At 36.5% G+C, this 17,303-nt stretch overlaps 1 protein-coding gene and 1 long non-coding RNA gene across 4 annotated transcripts; one reads left to right on the forward strand and one right to left on the reverse strand.

Annotated features, from left to right (window-relative positions):
* Window positions 1-1,247: 1,247 nt before the first annotated feature.
* ak4 (adenylate kinase 4) lies at window positions 1,248-10,725 on the reverse strand. Of its 2 annotated transcripts, none has more exons than XM_030082425.1 (6): window positions 10,504-10,725; window positions 10,271-10,414; window positions 9,325-9,444; window positions 5,712-5,884; window positions 4,222-4,340; window positions 1,248-3,166 (listed from the first exon to the last, which is right to left on the reverse strand). In XM_030082425.1, the coding sequence occupies exons 2-6, from the start codon at window positions 10,410-10,412 to the stop codon at window positions 3,040-3,042; spliced, it is 681 nt and encodes a 226-aa protein (XP_029938285.1). In that variant the 5' UTR covers window positions 10,413-10,414; window positions 10,504-10,725; the 3' UTR covers window positions 1,248-3,039. The 2 variants fall into 2 exon arrangements, with proteins under 2 accessions (XP_029938285.1, XP_029938284.1); XM_030082424.1 differs by having other exon boundaries at window positions 10,271-10,418; window positions 10,504-10,724.
* Window positions 10,726-11,797: 1,072 nt separating this feature from the next.
* LOC115381168 (uncharacterized) lies at window positions 11,798-12,953 on the forward strand. 2 transcript variants are annotated; one of them, XR_003930398.1, is made up of 2 exons: window positions 11,798-12,081; window positions 12,666-12,953. It is a non-coding gene; the product is annotated as an uncharacterized LOC115381168 (long non-coding RNA). The 2 variants fall into 2 exon arrangements; XR_003930399.1 differs by having other exon boundaries at window positions 12,723-12,953.
* The last annotated feature ends 4,350 nt before the right edge of the window (window positions 12,954-17,303 follow it).

Raw genomic sequence — 17,303 nt, forward strand, 5'->3', positions numbered from 1 at the left:
CTGTATCAGTCTGTTCGAGAAGGAGCTCCGCTGTCTGTCCAGTGTGTGGTGGAGAGGGTGGTCGGGGTTATCCTTGATGGATAACAGTTTACATTTACATGAAAAGTGTATAATAAATAATGACTGATTTATTTATTCAACTGTACACCTCTGAATGCAATTAATATATGGACTTCCTGATGTAAAGTGATTTTTTCTTTGCTCTGTTACCTACCCTAAATATTAAAAAAAAAGGTTCACTTCACCTGAATGTGCAGTGGTAAACTGAATAAATACACTAGGACAGGTATTTCAGCTAAAATGATATTGTCAAAGTTTTGTTTTGATGGCAACTTTTATTAAAAAAAAAAAGAAAAACAACCTCAAATTAATTTCTCAATGAATGGCATGTCATATGTTGCATGCATTGCACATGCACTTGAGAAACAATGCCTAACCAGAGTCAGATGAAACTTGTTCTAAGTTGGGTGCAAATGCGGTGCTTCACATGATTGAAAAAGAGCAGTATTGCCAAGCACAGACACCCACACATACACAGCAATACACACAATGAGTGGCTGAGCACAGAGAAGCAGGCGAGGAAACACAGTATGACTCGGACAGCCTGTGAGGAATCCTCATCACTGCTGCAAAGCTGTAACATGAATCCCCTCATATTGCTCATGCAGTCAGAATTGGCAACAAGATATAGTTACAACTGACTACATAAGAATTTAAATTACTATTACCTTTTGATTTACATTTTAAGTTAGTATTACCTTTTGATTTACATTGTAAGTAAGATAAGTTTTTCCTTTTGCAGTTTCTATGAAAAATCGCTACTGTGCATTTTGCACATATAGCTACTTCATTGTCTGCAAAATGTATTTTGACATATCTTACACAAGCAAAATAAATCCACTGGATGTTATTAATAAAGAAATCCAATTCAGCAAAAAATACATGTTTTAAATAAAATTTAAAAAATCGAAAAAACAAAAGCCTATTCCATTTACTACTCTTTCAAATCTTTCAAATAATGTGAGAAATATGGGAAGCATTACATGCATTTTTGAGAAGACACATTTTCCATTTTATCATATATTTTTTCTCAATAGTTTTACTCACAGTATTGTTGTATGTAAGTATGAATTATTTTTCTTCTATGCGTGTCACTCAACGTTTTCAGGCACTAAATCAAACAGGTGAGCCATATCTTGTCATCATCCAAAACAGGTTCTACAATTAATGACATGAGGAGTTGTGAATACAGTCAGAGATAATTGCTTTATTGTTCTTGGAATGTTTGAGAACAGCACACTGAGAAATTACAGGGAAAAAGCTTCACAATCCACAACAGCAGAGTTGTGGGTGCCACGCCCCACACAGGAAACCCACAGGTTAACAAACTCTCCAAACATGTCCTGAAAAAAAAACCCAACACATATCTGCAAAGATAAAGTTTAATTGCAAAAGGCTGTTATACTCCAACAGTTGTTTCCTCTTTCACTTTGGTCTTTTGACAACATCATGAAAGCCACCTCAAAGTCTTTAAAAGCTAAATGTGCAACATAGAGAATGCATCGTTACCTTCGATCCCACAAATGGAAAACACAAAACCAGACAAAGGCACAGACAAATCAAACAATCGCAAATGTGTTGTCGCATATCCCTAAATCAGAATCAATTTCCTTTTCATAACTCTACAAAGTATGAACTAAGCATAAAATATTAAATGAACGATAACATTTAATCTCTTAGGCAAAACATTTTTATTTGGTCCAGGTTGTGTACTTGAGTTGCGCATAAATTTTTTGTCAAAAGATACTATGTCAGTTAATTTATTTTACAATAAATCATTATCGGCCAAAAATAAACACTAGGGTAAGCAGTTTCAAAGACATCTACAAGGTTAAACATTTATGTTTTGTTAACCCTGCAACAATTCTTTATACATTCAATCTAAAAAAATAAAGAGAAATTTCTTTACATATACAAAACTGTCAGAATCATAATCTTGACCCCATAAAACGCCAGCAGTGTTTTACACAATAACATTGGCCACTGAAAAAAAAATATTTTTTCCAAATTTAAAAAGAAAAAAAAAAAGTCAAAATATGTTTTAAAGAATGTGACAACATTGAAAGAATTAGTCTTCATCCCAACCACAGAGTGCAGGAAAGCATCAGCGAGGACCTTTGGTACTGGTCGAGTACTGGCCCAAAGGTGATTGCATACAAAATTGTGCAGCATTACAACAAAAAAATGGTCAAGAATAGCAACTCTAGACAGTGCATATCATCTGAGAAACTATTAAGAACACTGAGCTGAAAAACTTAAAGTAAAAAAAGATTTATAAACTTTTTTTTGTAACAGGTGCCCTAATGGTGTATATTGCACACATGCAAGATGAAAAAAAAAACAGACGCCTTGCTAAACATTGCTATTGCTCACTTGAGATTGTGCTGATGCTGAACTAAGCAAATTTTATTTCAACGTGTGCTTCCTACTCAGGGAAAACAAACAGTTCCTCAATGTCAGAGTGTCACAATGCCTATACAGCAAGTTTTTACTGTGGCTGCCACAATGATGCATATCTAGTCAAATATATACAAATGAATCATATTTTGATTATGATTTCTGTATATTTTTTAAGTTGTTTCCAATAATTTTAGCATTGTTTTTGTGTTGCCAGTCCCCTTCTAATTGTTGGCTTCCTATTTAAAATATATGGATATATCTGACACTTAGACAAGAGAAAAAAATAGAAAAATAAAACAAAATGATGATTTTTCCTCAATGTTTGATTATAGCATATATGGTCTCACGATAGCATAGTATAAAGCTAGTGAATTATTTGCAAACACCCATTCACTTCAAATCACCAACTTGAGACTGTATCACAAAAACCTGTTCATCAGTGTTCATTAAAAAAAAGAAAAAAGAAATCTCACTCTCACAAATCAGCTGAAAGGTAAGCATGTAAAGATGCAAACCCACTCCCTTCTCCTCCTCTTTCTTCTTCTTTTTGTCATGGTTTTGTCATTCTTGGGAGTCCCATCAGGGTGTCTGAGTCTGGCAGGTATCTGATGGCTCTATGAGCATCTTGGTGCTGAGGAGGGTGTTGATATAAGGCCAAATCCGGTCTGTGTCTGTGCCCGAGAATGAGTACAGTATTCCTTGTGACCTGCAAAAGGAAATAATAGAACCAAATAAAATGATAAACCAGGAATCCAGCAGCAAGAGCTTTTTAATTGGTCACAGCCTGGCTGTCGGTAGCAACCACAATGAGGTTTAACAACATAATGAAAGATTCAGAGGTGCCATGCCAGGGCAAATAATGCAACTTTAACCATTAAGCACAGAATAGAAAAGGGGCATTTTGAAGCAACTTTTTTGTTGTTCATACAAAGTTGCCTTGATGTTTTTTTTTTTTTACAATGCTCTAAAAATCTGGTAGGATTTCTGTTTTAAACATCTATCCATCCATCTTCTATACTTCTTTGTCCTATGCAGGTTGATGGGGCAACTGAGCCAATCCCAGCTACCTATGGGTGAGGGCGGGACGCACCCTGGACAGGTTGTCAGTCCATCACAGGATGAACAGAGAAGACAAAACAATGGAGAAGAGTTGACGAATCTCCTCTTCCCCACGGATTAAGAGAAGCTCTCTGATCTCGCTATCTTGCTAATACTGGGTCATGTGATGATGAAGGATATCTCATGCTGTGTCTAAAAACAACATGGAAAAGTCATCATGTAAATTACTGCATCGACCCGGGTCTGGCTTATCCACTGAAGCCGATCGAGGGGGAGCTGATTAAAACCCGGGTCACTTGCAGGGTCGATCGACCAGGGTCGAAATGCCGTTTAAACCCCTTCCCACTGCCAGGAGGAGCCGGTTATTAGCAGGTTTAAATGGGTATTTTGGCCAGTGGGAAAGGGGTATAATTAACCTCACAAGTATGTTTTGGGATTGTGTGAGGACACCAGAGTACCTGGAGGGAACCCAACCAAACACAGAGAGAACTTGCGAACTACACACAGAACATCTATGCCGGTTTTAGAACTCAGACCATCCTCTTTATGGGGCAAGCACTAACTACCGTGCTACCATATGGCCCTCTTTTACGTAAAACAAAATATGCTTTACTCTTTTCCATAACATTAGCAGCTGCCCGTTTGCTCGACTGTAAAATCACAGCTGAGACTGTCGATCAATAAAGGGATGTGTTCACTAACTTGTATAGGTCTATGACGGGCTTTGCCACATCTTTGTAGTGTCTCAGTCGGGCCATCAGAGCTTCAGGTTTGTCGTCATCATGCTGAATCAGAGATTCACCGGTTATATCATCTTTACCCTGAAGAGGACAACACAAAGTCAGGACACTGTAAAAATGCAACAAAGGTAAAAAAAATAAAAATAAAAAAGACAAAACGCCAGGTAAAGGGGATTTTTGTTTTTAATCAAGTCAGTATGTGAGGAATGGGTCGATGTATATATATATATATATATATATATATATATATATATATATATATATATATATATATATATATATATATATATATATATATACATATATATATATATACATACATATATATATATATATATGTATATATATGTATATATATATATATATGTATGTATATGTATATATGTATGTATATATATATATATATATATATATATATGTATGTATGTGTGTGTGTGTGTGTATATATATATATATATATATATATATATATATATATATATATATACACACACATATATACATATATATATTAACATAATATGATCAACTCAGAATATAAAAATGTAAATCGCACAGCTCTACAGTAAATTATACACATTAGACACACACATATGATATATATGTAGGCTGTAGTGAATAGGTTTATTTTTCGTCTTTTAAAGACCTACTTTACTAGCGTTTTACTTTGGAATTAAGTGAAAAAATGAAATGTCAGTTTCTGCTATCCCAAACAAAATGTATATTAAAATTTTCAAAAATATCTTGAGTAAGGTTGAAAGAGTACAAAAACTGCTACCTATGAATAATGATTAGTGTAATTTTTCCCACACGTGTTGACATACTCCACTACACACAAACAGAAGAAAACATTTCACAATTACATTATTTTTCAAAATTTAATACGAAATGTACTAGTGAAAATATATGAAATGAACTTTCAATGTATTATCATTAATGTCTAAAGTCCTATGTGTTAAGATGTTTGAAGAGTTCATAAAGCAGATAGACGTATTTGCACAACTGCAAACTTCTTGTTTCTATATCAGACTACTATAGGTTGTATATTGATGACAGTTCCTCGATGAAACCCTTTAGTTTAGACTGCACATTTGCACACAAATAAGTTAATTATATAATTTAATGTAAATATAAGTTGCCTTAAATGTCATTGGTTTCAACAGTCTGCTCAAAATGTCTGAAGCTAGGATACAAAATGGCAGGCAGACAGGAGTGTCATAGTGCACGTGGGCGGGGCAGTGGGTAAATAACTATCCCTCATCTGGTTTCTATTTTTTATTACGACAAGGTTCCAGCTGGCTGAGTTAGTGCATAAAACAGAAATAAGCTTTAAACACAACCATCACAATGAGCAGGACGACCTGTGCACAGTTGTGACCACAAAAGGGCAAAGTGCCAAGCATAATATTTTCACTACTGATATGTATGCTGGTACTCTCAGATTCACGTTACCTGCTCTCGTGGTGGGTTGAAGCCCATGTTGTAGACCCTCCCGCTGGCTGGATGAATCCAGCGATCACTCAGTCTCTCCCTCAAAGTCTCATAGGGGATGTTCAGGCTGATGACCAAGTCAAGCTGATACAAATTGTTCAGAGCCACAGCCTGTGCCAGTGTTCGAGGAAAGCCTAGAAACATTTATCAGAGAGGGGGAGGACAGAACATTTTTCAGAAATAGGAGGGAAAATGTGTGATTCAATGTCAACCAGTAAAAAATAAAATAAAAAAAATACAGTGTATAATAAAATAACTTAAGGCTCCATCAACGACTATTTCTTATATACTGTTTTCTTTTTTACTGCTTACAATACCTGCATTTTTCAAGCTGGCAGAGTCTTTCCCATGATGAAAACACGCCATAAAAAGGAATATACTGAATCGTTTCACCGTTTTATTCACTGCTGTTACTAGTTTGAAGGTTAGAACTAGAGGCTGGTAGAAGCTAATTTAGATTCAAGGTTTCTCCAAGTGTTCTGTTAAAAGCGCCCATGCTATTAACATTAAAACTGGATTAAACGTGAGTCAATGAATTCACTCACACAGCAAAGCTTTGAATTTGTGCCACCAGTTGTCAAACTGGAAGACACTGAAGCAATTTGCATACTTAAGGTCACCAATGTACACAAAATATTGTGGTTCTGACTGCAGTATTAACATGAAAAAGATTTGCGTGGAATACACACAGAAAAAGAGGAACTGAAACACCAAATATCAATGTAAAAATGATTTTTTTGAGATAATTATTAAAAAGTCAATAAACACCAGGAGTCATTTAAGGTCATCCTGTGCGGGTGTAAATCATTTCCTTTTGATTTCCTGTGGACCATGAGAATCTGGAAATCTGTTTGCGACTATTCCATTGGTTGATGGGAGACTCTGTTATGAAACAAAGATCTCATTCTCACAACAGCATGAGAGGTTGGGACAGAAGGCAGGCCCTAAAGAGAAACTGACCTACTTTACTGGAGTTTGATTCAGAATTAAGACTGTGTCAGTTCATGAAATCCCAAACATAAATACATCGTGACTGACATCGATCCCTGAAGGCAAGTTATGCTGCAATATAGTCTTATGTTCTACTTTTGCTGAAAGACATTAAATTTAAAGTTGTAGTAGCATAAAAGTCCGCCCACACACACTTTCTTCACTCTACACTCGAAGTCAAGTTGTCCTCAATCAACTCGCTGGTCGAGTTGGCATGAATTCAAACAGCTATTTTTGTCCTCTCTCTCTAATTTAAATAGCACACTTCCATTACTTGTTTCCACACAGAGTACCCAGATTCCTTTAAAAAAAATAAAATCAAACCCAAAAAAAAGTACATTCATTCTTAAACACACTCAACTAAAAGGTCAATCTAACAACTCTGACATATATAAAGCACAACATATTTTAACAAATAATCAACACTAGAGACATTTTCAACGTAATCAGAATCAACAATAAAAGAGCTGTGTGTGTGATACAGGTGTGACTGAAGCGCTCCATAAGACAGGCTCCTTACTTGGGCCCAAACACTACCCTGCTTTTAATTTGATTTTCATGCCTTTGGGATCATCGTTACTTAATCCTTCCTTATGAGCAACAATGTAAAGTGACAACGCTTGATCTTTTGTTTGCACCTTACGTCTGTCATTGCCGCAGCACACCATGTTCAGATCACACCCCCCATGAAGTGACAGCAAGAAACTAATCCAAGGTTTTAACACATAAAAAGATGTATCAAAGTATGTGCTGTCGGTTCGTTAGATATAAGGTGACACGCCTGCTTTGTTTGGTGAGAGAGCAGTGAAAAACATGAGTGTAACACGGTGTTAAAAACAAATATAGGAGGAGGTTGGTATTGTGTTGACACTAATAATTTAGACCATAAAAACAAACATGTCGGTACATGCAAGTGTGAAAAATTGTATGCAACTGCAGCATTAAAATGTGTTTACAGGTTAACATTGAGATCATTTTGGGAACAACAATTCAAGACAAAAAAAAGGAGAAGAATAAATTTTTACATGAACACATGTTTAATGACAGTACCAAAGTGAGGCTTATATTTTGGAGTAAGTAAATTTGTTCAATTCAATTAATAGCACCAAATACAACAGCATCAACTCAAGATATATTCACCTAGAAGAACCCAACAATTCCATGCCAAGAAAAGTATGTTAGAAAAAAAAGGTTTGAAAACAAAACTTGAACAGGTGGAGACTTGCTTGAAACACTGCCATGTCCTCAGAAGGTATGAAAACCTAACTTTTACATGCATGTTAAGTCTTTTACATAATAAAATTCAGGTAGTTATTAAATAATATGAAACAGAATAGATAAACATACAGCTATTTTGATAATAACATGCATATTTAGCCTGGAACAGACTTAATATGCATGCAATAATCAAAATACTCCAAAATTTAAAATGAACAAATATTAATAAGTAATAAGTGCACGTAGCTAATAGAATAATAGAGGAAGCCTCCATTACTGTATGGTCAGGCCATAATGGTGCTGAGCTCTTTTCTCAAGTGACAACACTGTAAAAACTTTGAGCCACTGGTCTAAAGGAAATAGATATTAGTCAGTGATGTCAGCCAAATCACTGAGACACAAAGTTTGTCTGACTTCTTTTGAATTTCATTTTCTGGTATGTTGAACAATTGTTTTTATAGTTAAACACTCAATCATTGAACGATGGACACCTCTTTTGCTGGTAGTACATAGTATATCTAATATGCAAGCTTGAGACAACATGTAGCTTTTCTTTTTTTTCTGATTATATGTGCAGCAACCATGATGCTTTTTGTAGTTTAATGATTTTAGTTGAAGATGAAATATGACAGTAATAAACATTCTGGGATCAACTTTTTTTGAATACTCTCAAAATATTAATTTAACTGAGTATTTATTTTGTTTTAATGCAATGGGTACAAAGGTCACGGTGTGAATTTTGCAGTTAGGTTGGAGGAAAGTTCCAAAAGTGTAAGTCATGGAAAAGCAAATCTGATCCAACTTCAAACGTGTTTCATTTTATTTCAATTCTTTCTTTTTTATCTATAACTAAACTCATGCATAATCTAAGTCTAAAGTAAATACTGTGTGACTACTTGAAGGTTAAGCAACGGTCTGGAGTGCGTATTGAACTGCTGGTAGCGAAAGATATAGCTCAGAGTACTAATCATTCTCAGATGAAGCCATAATGTAGAACGCACCTTCTGGCTTCCTTTGATTTCTTTGAAAGACCATGAAGATACAGCACTTTGTGTGGCTGTTTATGAAAGCCAAGTGTTGGTTAAAAAAAAAGAAAGAAAAAAGAAAGAAAGAAACTAAACAAAAACTTGCCTGATGGGCTTGTCTCTTGCTAGGGTGTCACTTTGGGGATTTTGGGGGTGGCACCAATGGTGGCCAATCAGATTTTAGGGGTGGCAGACATTCAGTTCACAACACTGCTATGAATGAGTATTATGAAGAACAGATTCATAATGTGAAAACACATACACAGACTTGGAATTGCTATAAAACAACATACTCACTCAGTGTACAACTTTTATTGTAAGAGAAACAGTGTTTGTCTTACCATCCAGCAGCCAGCTGTGGCCACTTAGCTGTTCCAGCCTGGGCAGCATCAGTCTGTTCATCACAAGGTCGGGCACTAGCATGCCCCTCTCGACATAGGACCCCACCAACAGCCCTGCCTCTGAAACACAAGGTAACGATAGATAGAGGAGTGTGTGAATATCTGACCACAGCCTGTGAACTTCCCAGGCCATATACTGGAAACTTTGGGTCCTGTGGTGGATAATCAGAGAAAGATTCATGCCAAGTCACAGGGTTTGACTGTCTCAAACACTCGCTGAATTCAATAGATCTGGGACTGAAGCTTCTTTGTAAAGGAAAGGGGGCTGAGTAGTGAGTCACAATATCACTAAACCATTTTAATTTACCACGTGCATGTTTTAATTTAGACTTTCTGTACTAAAATCTGTTGCATTCTAAGTATCCTTGGAGTTTGGCACATGCTGGGATTCAAATTGATTCCAGCTGTATGGAAACACAACCAGTGCTTTAAAATGTTTACAAAAATGATGGTTTAAAAAAAAAAACACATAACAAGAATCTTACTGCGTGACATATATCAGACAGTTTCAGAAGTGAACTTCAAGAGAGAAATCAAAAGAAAAATAAAATTGGTGTTCTGTCATTCAGACATCGCTGTTGTGAGGTGTGGGGGTAGGGGGGCTTGCAGGTTTACTGCTGCCTCAGGTTACAGGAAACACTGTGAACCAGAAAATGCACTTTTATCTTCGGAGTGTTTCATTTTTTAACTTTTTTCCCCTTGCTATAACTGCATTTTATAGTAACAGCATTCAAGTTTGCAGAAGAAAAAACGATGCACGAATCGCGAGATACTCATATGCAAAACAGGAAAACCAAAACAAACAGTTAACTCTGCAAGATGGTTCTTCCTGTAGACGCCACAGTATTTTGTTTGTGCAACGAGTACATGTGCAAAGTTCTCCTACCTGTCTTTGCAGCTATACCCTCCCGTAGAAAGTGTCCACTGGACAGATACTGCAGGCCAAAGCTCTGTGCAATCCTCTTTGATATTGTGCCTTTCCCTGATCCTGGTGGACCCATGATAGCAGCTCGGAAAAACTTCGCCATCTCTTCCTTAAAAACAAACAGCTAGTGAATAAGAACTTGCTCAAAAGCCACTCTTTCCTGGTTGCGACAGAAAGGCAGGGGGATCTCTTACCAAACCTCTGGAGCAAACTGCACACGCGATCTGTGCGTCTTATTAAAACCAGCTCTGCCGATGTCAATAAACGCGTATGAGTGGAGTCTGTGGGTCTTTACGCAGAGACCACAGCGATGCTATCCTGCTCTCACAGAGTCAAAACGCCCTTCCCTTTTCCCCCCTCTTCCCTTCCAGCCCACTTACGCTCGTCGACGTCTTTAATACGAGATACTTTTCTCTGCGAATGAATGAGGGAGTCTCCACAACGCCCTATTTTCCTGCGCACATCAACCAGAAAAAATGCGGATGAGTAAACTTTGCGGTGTGATCTGGTTATTGTAGTTTTTGTACAACTGTTGCCTAAAACTGTAGTCTAAAACAAGACGATGATGCTCCTGACCTATCTATCTATCTATCTATCTATCTATCTATCTATCCATCTATCTATCATCTATCTATTAACTAAGGAGTGTAGGGAAAAGCAGGCAATAATTCTGTTTCAATAACATATCTTTATGTATCATTTATTCACATATAATATTTATTATTTATCATATTATTTAGCATATTAACATTTTTAATTGAAATAATCAAAATAGCATATACACACAATTTCTTGCTGCCCAATGCACTTTTTGTAGCTTAATAAACAAAGGTTACCAATAATTTACGGCATTGCAGCCATTACAGCAATCCAATCTTTAATTTAAGATATGTGAGTTATCAGCTGGAGAAATATCCATGGGAACTTATATCTGCGGTGTCTGTTCAGGTTGGTTATTTTATGTGAGTTCATGCTAATTGATGCAAATGAAATAAAAAATAAAAGTGGGATCAAAATTAAGTGTATGAATTGCTAAAACGTTGTTTTTTTAATTTGAGTCAGTGAAAAGCAGAATTATTTGTCTAAGCAAACTATTTTGATACAAAGTAAATCATTTTCTGTGGGCATATCCAATACTTTTTACTTTTTATTTTATTTTATTTATTTATTTATTTTATTTTATTTTTTATTTTATTTATTTATTTTATTTTATTATTTTTTTTTGGTACACACTACTGTTACTAACAGGTGGACTGTTTTTTTTCTTTTCTTCTTATTCCATTCAACTACTTGTTGACAAAATTCAGAGCCGATCAGACGTATTATTTTGATTGTGCTTGGTGGGGTGGTTGTTTGTTATGGGCTGACGCTGCTGACAGGAGGCGCAGAAAAGCACATGAGTCGCTGTCATTGCGCGCAACGTTTGCGGACGGGAGGAATCTGGTGAGTACTTGTTGCGAGCCATACGGCGGCGGCAGCGTCCCGGAGCTGTCAAATATTGCGCACAGCCTTCAGTCTTCAGCAGTCAGTGGAGTGACCAGACTAATCCATCAGACAAACAACTCGGAAGATTAACCTTTTATAGCCTCGCGCAACTACTTTCTGTGGCCGCACCCGGAAGCCTGTTTTTAAAATCATCATCATTTTGTCACATGGCTTTTGGAGAATTCAATAACAACAAAAAATGGCGACAATCACGTTGCTCTGTGTGGTCTTGCTGCGTCATTAAAAATATTCATGTAAACACGAGGAATCAAACGGGAATATTGCAGGTAAGTCAACGCGTTATGCATCATATAGGCAATGCTGACCTAACGTAAATACGGAAAATGATTATATTAGATCTTTCAGCATGCTGTTTGTTTTTGTTCAGAAAGGGGTGTGTGTGCAATGCTGGGCGTCAACGTTTGGCTGCACAATATTTGATACGAACATTGCATTTATGTTTTTCCCCTTAACTGCGCTTCAAGCCACACATATATTGCATGTTTACAAGCATGCATGTTATTGAGCACTGGCACGACCGTAATTCTTGTTGAGATGCAGCTAACTTGGTTTTTTTTTTCTTTTCTTTTTCTTTTTCGCTGATAACAGCAACAAGCGGTGGCACCGCCTTTTTTTCTGTTTTCTTTGTTGGATTTATGCCTTTTCTTACATGATCAGAACATTTGTATCGGCGTGTGCTGTCTTTACTGTTTGTAGGCTTGAAGCCATTCCTCTGTTATTTACATCGAGGATTTACGCAACATGGACGCGCTTTCACCGCGGGCTGCTGTGCTTATATAGTCACGCGCAACTCCAGGCGGTGTATTAATGCCTGTCATTTTGTGTGTGTTTGTGTGTGTTCTCTGCTTAGTCGCCGCACATGTTGCTTTGCTCCGCACGTACGAGAGGGACCAACATTTTTGGCCAGTGTCCTGTGCAGCGGGGCTAATGGAGTTGTTTACATGAAGTGCGGAGGGCGGACTGTGGAGGAGGAGGAGCCGCTACGTCGGCCAGAGACGAGACGCGACTGCTCGAGAAGGGGGCGGAGCCCGCGAGGAGAATCATAACAAGTCTGACATCACTGGGCCTTGTGGTCGGTATGAATAAAACAGGTTTCAGTAGTTTGCTTCCACCGTGCCCGGGCAGGAAGGAGGCGCGCGAGGGAGAGCAATCTTTGCACCGTGACCGTTTTATGAGTTGAAACATTAACAAGCCTTTTGTGCAGCAGCAAGATGGAAACAGTGATGGAAAGTCGCTGCTTGCATGTGCAGACAGATCGCAGCGCTTCATGCAGTAGGTGAAATAGATCGAAATACATACAGACTCGTGTATTATTAAAAGTCCTTCATTTTCACATGAATGTCTTGTAAAGTATTGTTGCACTGTGAACACATTGCTAAACGCTATCAGCTTGTTAGACCATCCCATTGGAACTCCATGGGTTAGTCACAGCGTGAAACTAGGAGAAGGAATATCATGAAAGGGAAGGGTGTGCCTGTCGTCCTCATAACTATCAACATTAAGAAAGACTTTTCATTACGTAGAGTTGAATGTTTTGAAAGGGCTGAATGAATAATTTAACTATATTTTTTGTGCATGTACATGTAAACATTTTTTTCTTCAGACATTGTAACATTTAAGACCAAAGGGCCTGTTGAATAAGTTCCTAAACTTACAACTGCTCTCCTGGACCAGAGATCAATACCTGCAATCAGCACCAGCACCACAAAAAACATCCGCAATTCCAGGGGAATTGTTTTGTTGAAAATATTCATTTTCTTATTCTTTAACTATTAGCATCATTGTTCTTTTCATTGTTCTTTACAATTAAAGAACAATGATGCTTTTTCTGTACAATTAAAATGAGAAGTATTGTTGTTAGAGTCACTTCCTTCTTATATCTCATAAAAACAGCAATGCACGAGCAGTGTCTCTGTTTGCATGTGTTTTTCTTTAACATTTTCACAGTTTAGAGTTTAAATCCTATCCATGTCAAGATGTCATGTAGTTGAGGAGACATATCTCTATTCCAAAGTCTACATAAATCCATCTGCTCTCGTTGTGGATGATGTGCAGGACCGATGTAACTGAGATGAAAACCTGTGTTTGTGTGTAGTCTCGCAAACAAGCTACAAACATGCAAGTAAAAATGTTTAAATGTTTTGTTTTTACCTGCTGATCCTTCAGCTTGGCTATTATGGATGAATCATTAAAGGAGTGAAGTCATGGGCTACTAGATATGACAGGCTGCCCTGGTTCAGTTATCACAGTGCTGATGCTGTCCCCATCAAAGGTACAGTACTGTGATAACTGAAGGATGGCTGCCAACTTGACACGAGTGAACCAGTCAAAACACATTCAGCTGAGGAAGAGGAAGACCATAGACCAAATGAACAAGTGTGAGTATGTCAGCAAGAAGCTGTTGTGTTGTGATTGTCAATAAAAGTTTGCCTTGCCATCCACATTCTCATTTGTTTTTTTTAATTAAGTTATTTTACCATGTTGAATCCAACAGCACTTGATTTCTCCCACATTAACTCAGAAGCATGATGAGCCTATTTTACACATGTATCCTAGAAGAAAGGGTTTTCCATCCTTCTACAGTATCTTCTATGGTCTTTTATCATGTTCAGACTCAGAGTGCACTGTAGCCAATCCCAGCTTATTGGGTGGGAAGGCAGGATACACCCTGGGGAAGTCCCCAGCCCATGACAGGACAAACACAGAGGGACAGGTCACCACACACCTCACATTCACACCAAGGACCATTTAGGGTAATAAAATATGTCACATGCATGTTTTTGGACAAGAGATTTTTCTAGCTTTAAAATGTGTTTGCCATTTAATATTTATGTCCTTAAAAATCAAAATTTGAAGATTTCTAAACTAGTAAATAAAATGAGATAAGTTTGTTAGTTGCAGGAACTTCCTTGTGAGCTTTGAATCATTTTGTCAGTTGTGATTTATTAGTAGGAGATGAAGCTTCTGCTGGATTATCAAATTATACAGCCAACAAATCAATAAAAACGTGTTCACTACCAAATAGCATGTTTATTATTGTTAATAATGTGTTTACTGTTTCATTTGTTTACATTTACACTTCCCTGCAGAAATGCTTTAAGCTAATATCAAAGTGGTAAAGAACTGCAGTTCTACATTCTCATTAAAGGTCTTAAAGCATCATTTGTGATTTAAAACAAAATGATTCATTGATTTTGTTAAATTGTATTTTCTGCTTTGCTGGTGTTATGTCATTAATTCCTGTTTTTTGAAAATAAAATATTCTTATTCACAAGTCTTGGTTTAGTTTTTCAATTAAAAAACAGAGTTACATCTTAACTAAAATAGCTTTTGAGCACACTCACAGTAAACCATGATGCTATCTTGTCTTTTATTCCTTCTTTTCTGCCAACACTTCTAACAGAAAGAAGAATATTTATTGTTCATGAAAATACTGACTCTCATAAGATGAAACTAAATGAAAAGTGAAATGAAAAATGAAACTAAATGTATTGATTCTTTTGATTCTTTTTACTGTAATGTTCAAAGAAATCGTAATAACTTCAGTAAACATAAGAAAGTACCTTGCACTGATACATAATGTCTTCCCATTTGAAAATACTAACTAAAAAATGACAAGGAAAATTGAGCGTGTCTTGGAGTAAACAGAACCTGAATACAGTAGCCTATGTGCTCCTATTTGTTGTCAGCAGAGGGAGCTAAAAGTCTTAACTTGAGGTCTTAGAGAAGAAAGTCACCTCTCCTCCATTATTGTATGATGTTTTTTTCAAACCTGAGTAAACAGATAAAGGATTAGTTTTTAATAGCAAATATCGTAATTTCTTCATGTTTGAGTGTACCTCGTCTGACTGGGCTAATTACATGTTTTTAATATGACTGTATGGAGGCTATGAGGTACATTTGAAAGACATCCACCACCCATTAATAGATTCTGCATTCTGTTATGAATTGAATGACACCTTTCAAAAGTTTATTTACAATAATATGGTTACTGTTTGAGTCACGGGCAATGCACCATGCCTTAGTTTGCACCTGTCCGTGGAAAGTTTCTCTCAAAGGGTATAAGGAAGTGGAAATCCCCCATGTCATCATGCATATTTTGTTTTTATCTAACTCTGACCTCAGTCAGCTAATCTCATCTTGGTTCATATGTTTTTCTAACTCAGAGCCACGTAACTCATTGGCACTCAGCATTAGGGTTCACCAATCGACAGTTTGTCTGCATTTACAGCAAGGAAATATCAGTATATGCTGTCTTGAAAATGTGTCATCTACTTTAAACATTTGTTGAAATATCACACCTTCATAACATAGAGGATATTATAAGGTGAAATTCTCAAACTTTATTTTTGTTTCTATCCAATAAGTGATCATTGGGGTGAAATATAGGAAATTCCTTCTCTAACACAAACCATATTTATATATGAGAAACACTTTCAATAGATGTTTGCTTTGGGAATTTCGTTTAGTCAGGCTAAATTAGAAAGCCAAACCCAAACGCTTGGACACATTTCATTTCAATTCCCTAGATTAACTTTTGATACACATCAAATGTTATACAGATAATTGTGCTTGTATGTACATTTTTGGAAAAACTAACTTTTCAGTGACAAGAAAGCAAAGATGTCCCCAGTTTGATATTGTGTTGGGCTCGGTGGCCTTTCTGTGGCAGACTCCCCATGTCTTCATAGAGTGCATGCGTAATTGTGTTTTTCAATTACAGTGTACTAAAAGTTACATTTTTAAAAATATTCATTTGTTTTATACTATGCAGCTTTTTTTTTTTTTTTTTACAGTTCAGCTTGGGTGGTTTAGAACAGATTGCTGGGACTATCCTGAAAAGATAATCTGTTCTTCTGTGTCATGTTGTTTGTAGAAGTACAACAAATGTCTATAATAATGCAACACTGCAAAAGTCTTTTATTATTCAGTTCCATTAGTTTTTCAGATTCTGCATACCTCCAGGACATACAAATGAAATATGTAATCAGCGCTGCTCTCTGTAGCACCAACTCCCAAATAGTACTCTATCTTAAATGAATTAAATTGTTTCAGAGGGTTCTTTGCCACCAAGCCAGGTAACCATGTAGATGTAAAACTACAACAACACCTTTGCAAACTGTTTTGGGACCCCTTCTTAGTAATAAAAGAAAGGTCACATACAGATATATATCTTCTTCACAAAATACGCTAGATGTCATTTTATCAGACACAGTGAACACAGAGGTGTTTTATTTGATCTGTATTTATCATACAGTTGGGAAGTACCTGTAGAATACAAAAAAAAAAAAAAAGACAAAGATTTAAAAAAAAATCATCGTAAAAGATTGTTGAATAGCAATTCATCAGTCATTCAAAAAAGAAATTAAGTTATTTATATATATATAATTATATCTGGACTGTGTTCCACTGACAATAATTTTTAGTTTTCAGGAAGGGTTCCCCACAAATAACTAAAATAGTATGTCCTCTGTAGGAGATGGCATCA

Source organism: Salarias fasciatus, chromosome 23 (assembly GCF_902148845.1).
Source record: "Salarias fasciatus chromosome 23, fSalaFa1.1, whole genome shotgun sequence".
Lineage (NCBI taxonomy): Eukaryota > Metazoa > Chordata > Actinopteri > Blenniiformes > Blenniidae > Salarias > Salarias fasciatus.

What these genes read in the sequence shown, in the direction of transcription:
- ak4 (XM_030082425.1), bottom strand. Translation starts at nt 10,412, where the DNA reads ATGGCGAAGTTTTTCCGAGCTGCTATCATGGGTCCACCAGGATCAGGG. An exon ending in TCAACCCACCACGAGAGCAG is followed by an intron (nt 4,341 to 5,711) that starts GTAACGTGAATC and finishes TGTCCTCTTCAG; the next exon opens with GGTAAAGATGATATAACCGG. An exon ending in CCCGTCATAGACCTATACAA is followed by an intron (nt 3,167 to 4,221) that starts GTTAGTGAACAC and finishes TTCCTTTTGCAG; the next exon opens with GTCACAAGGAATACTGTACT.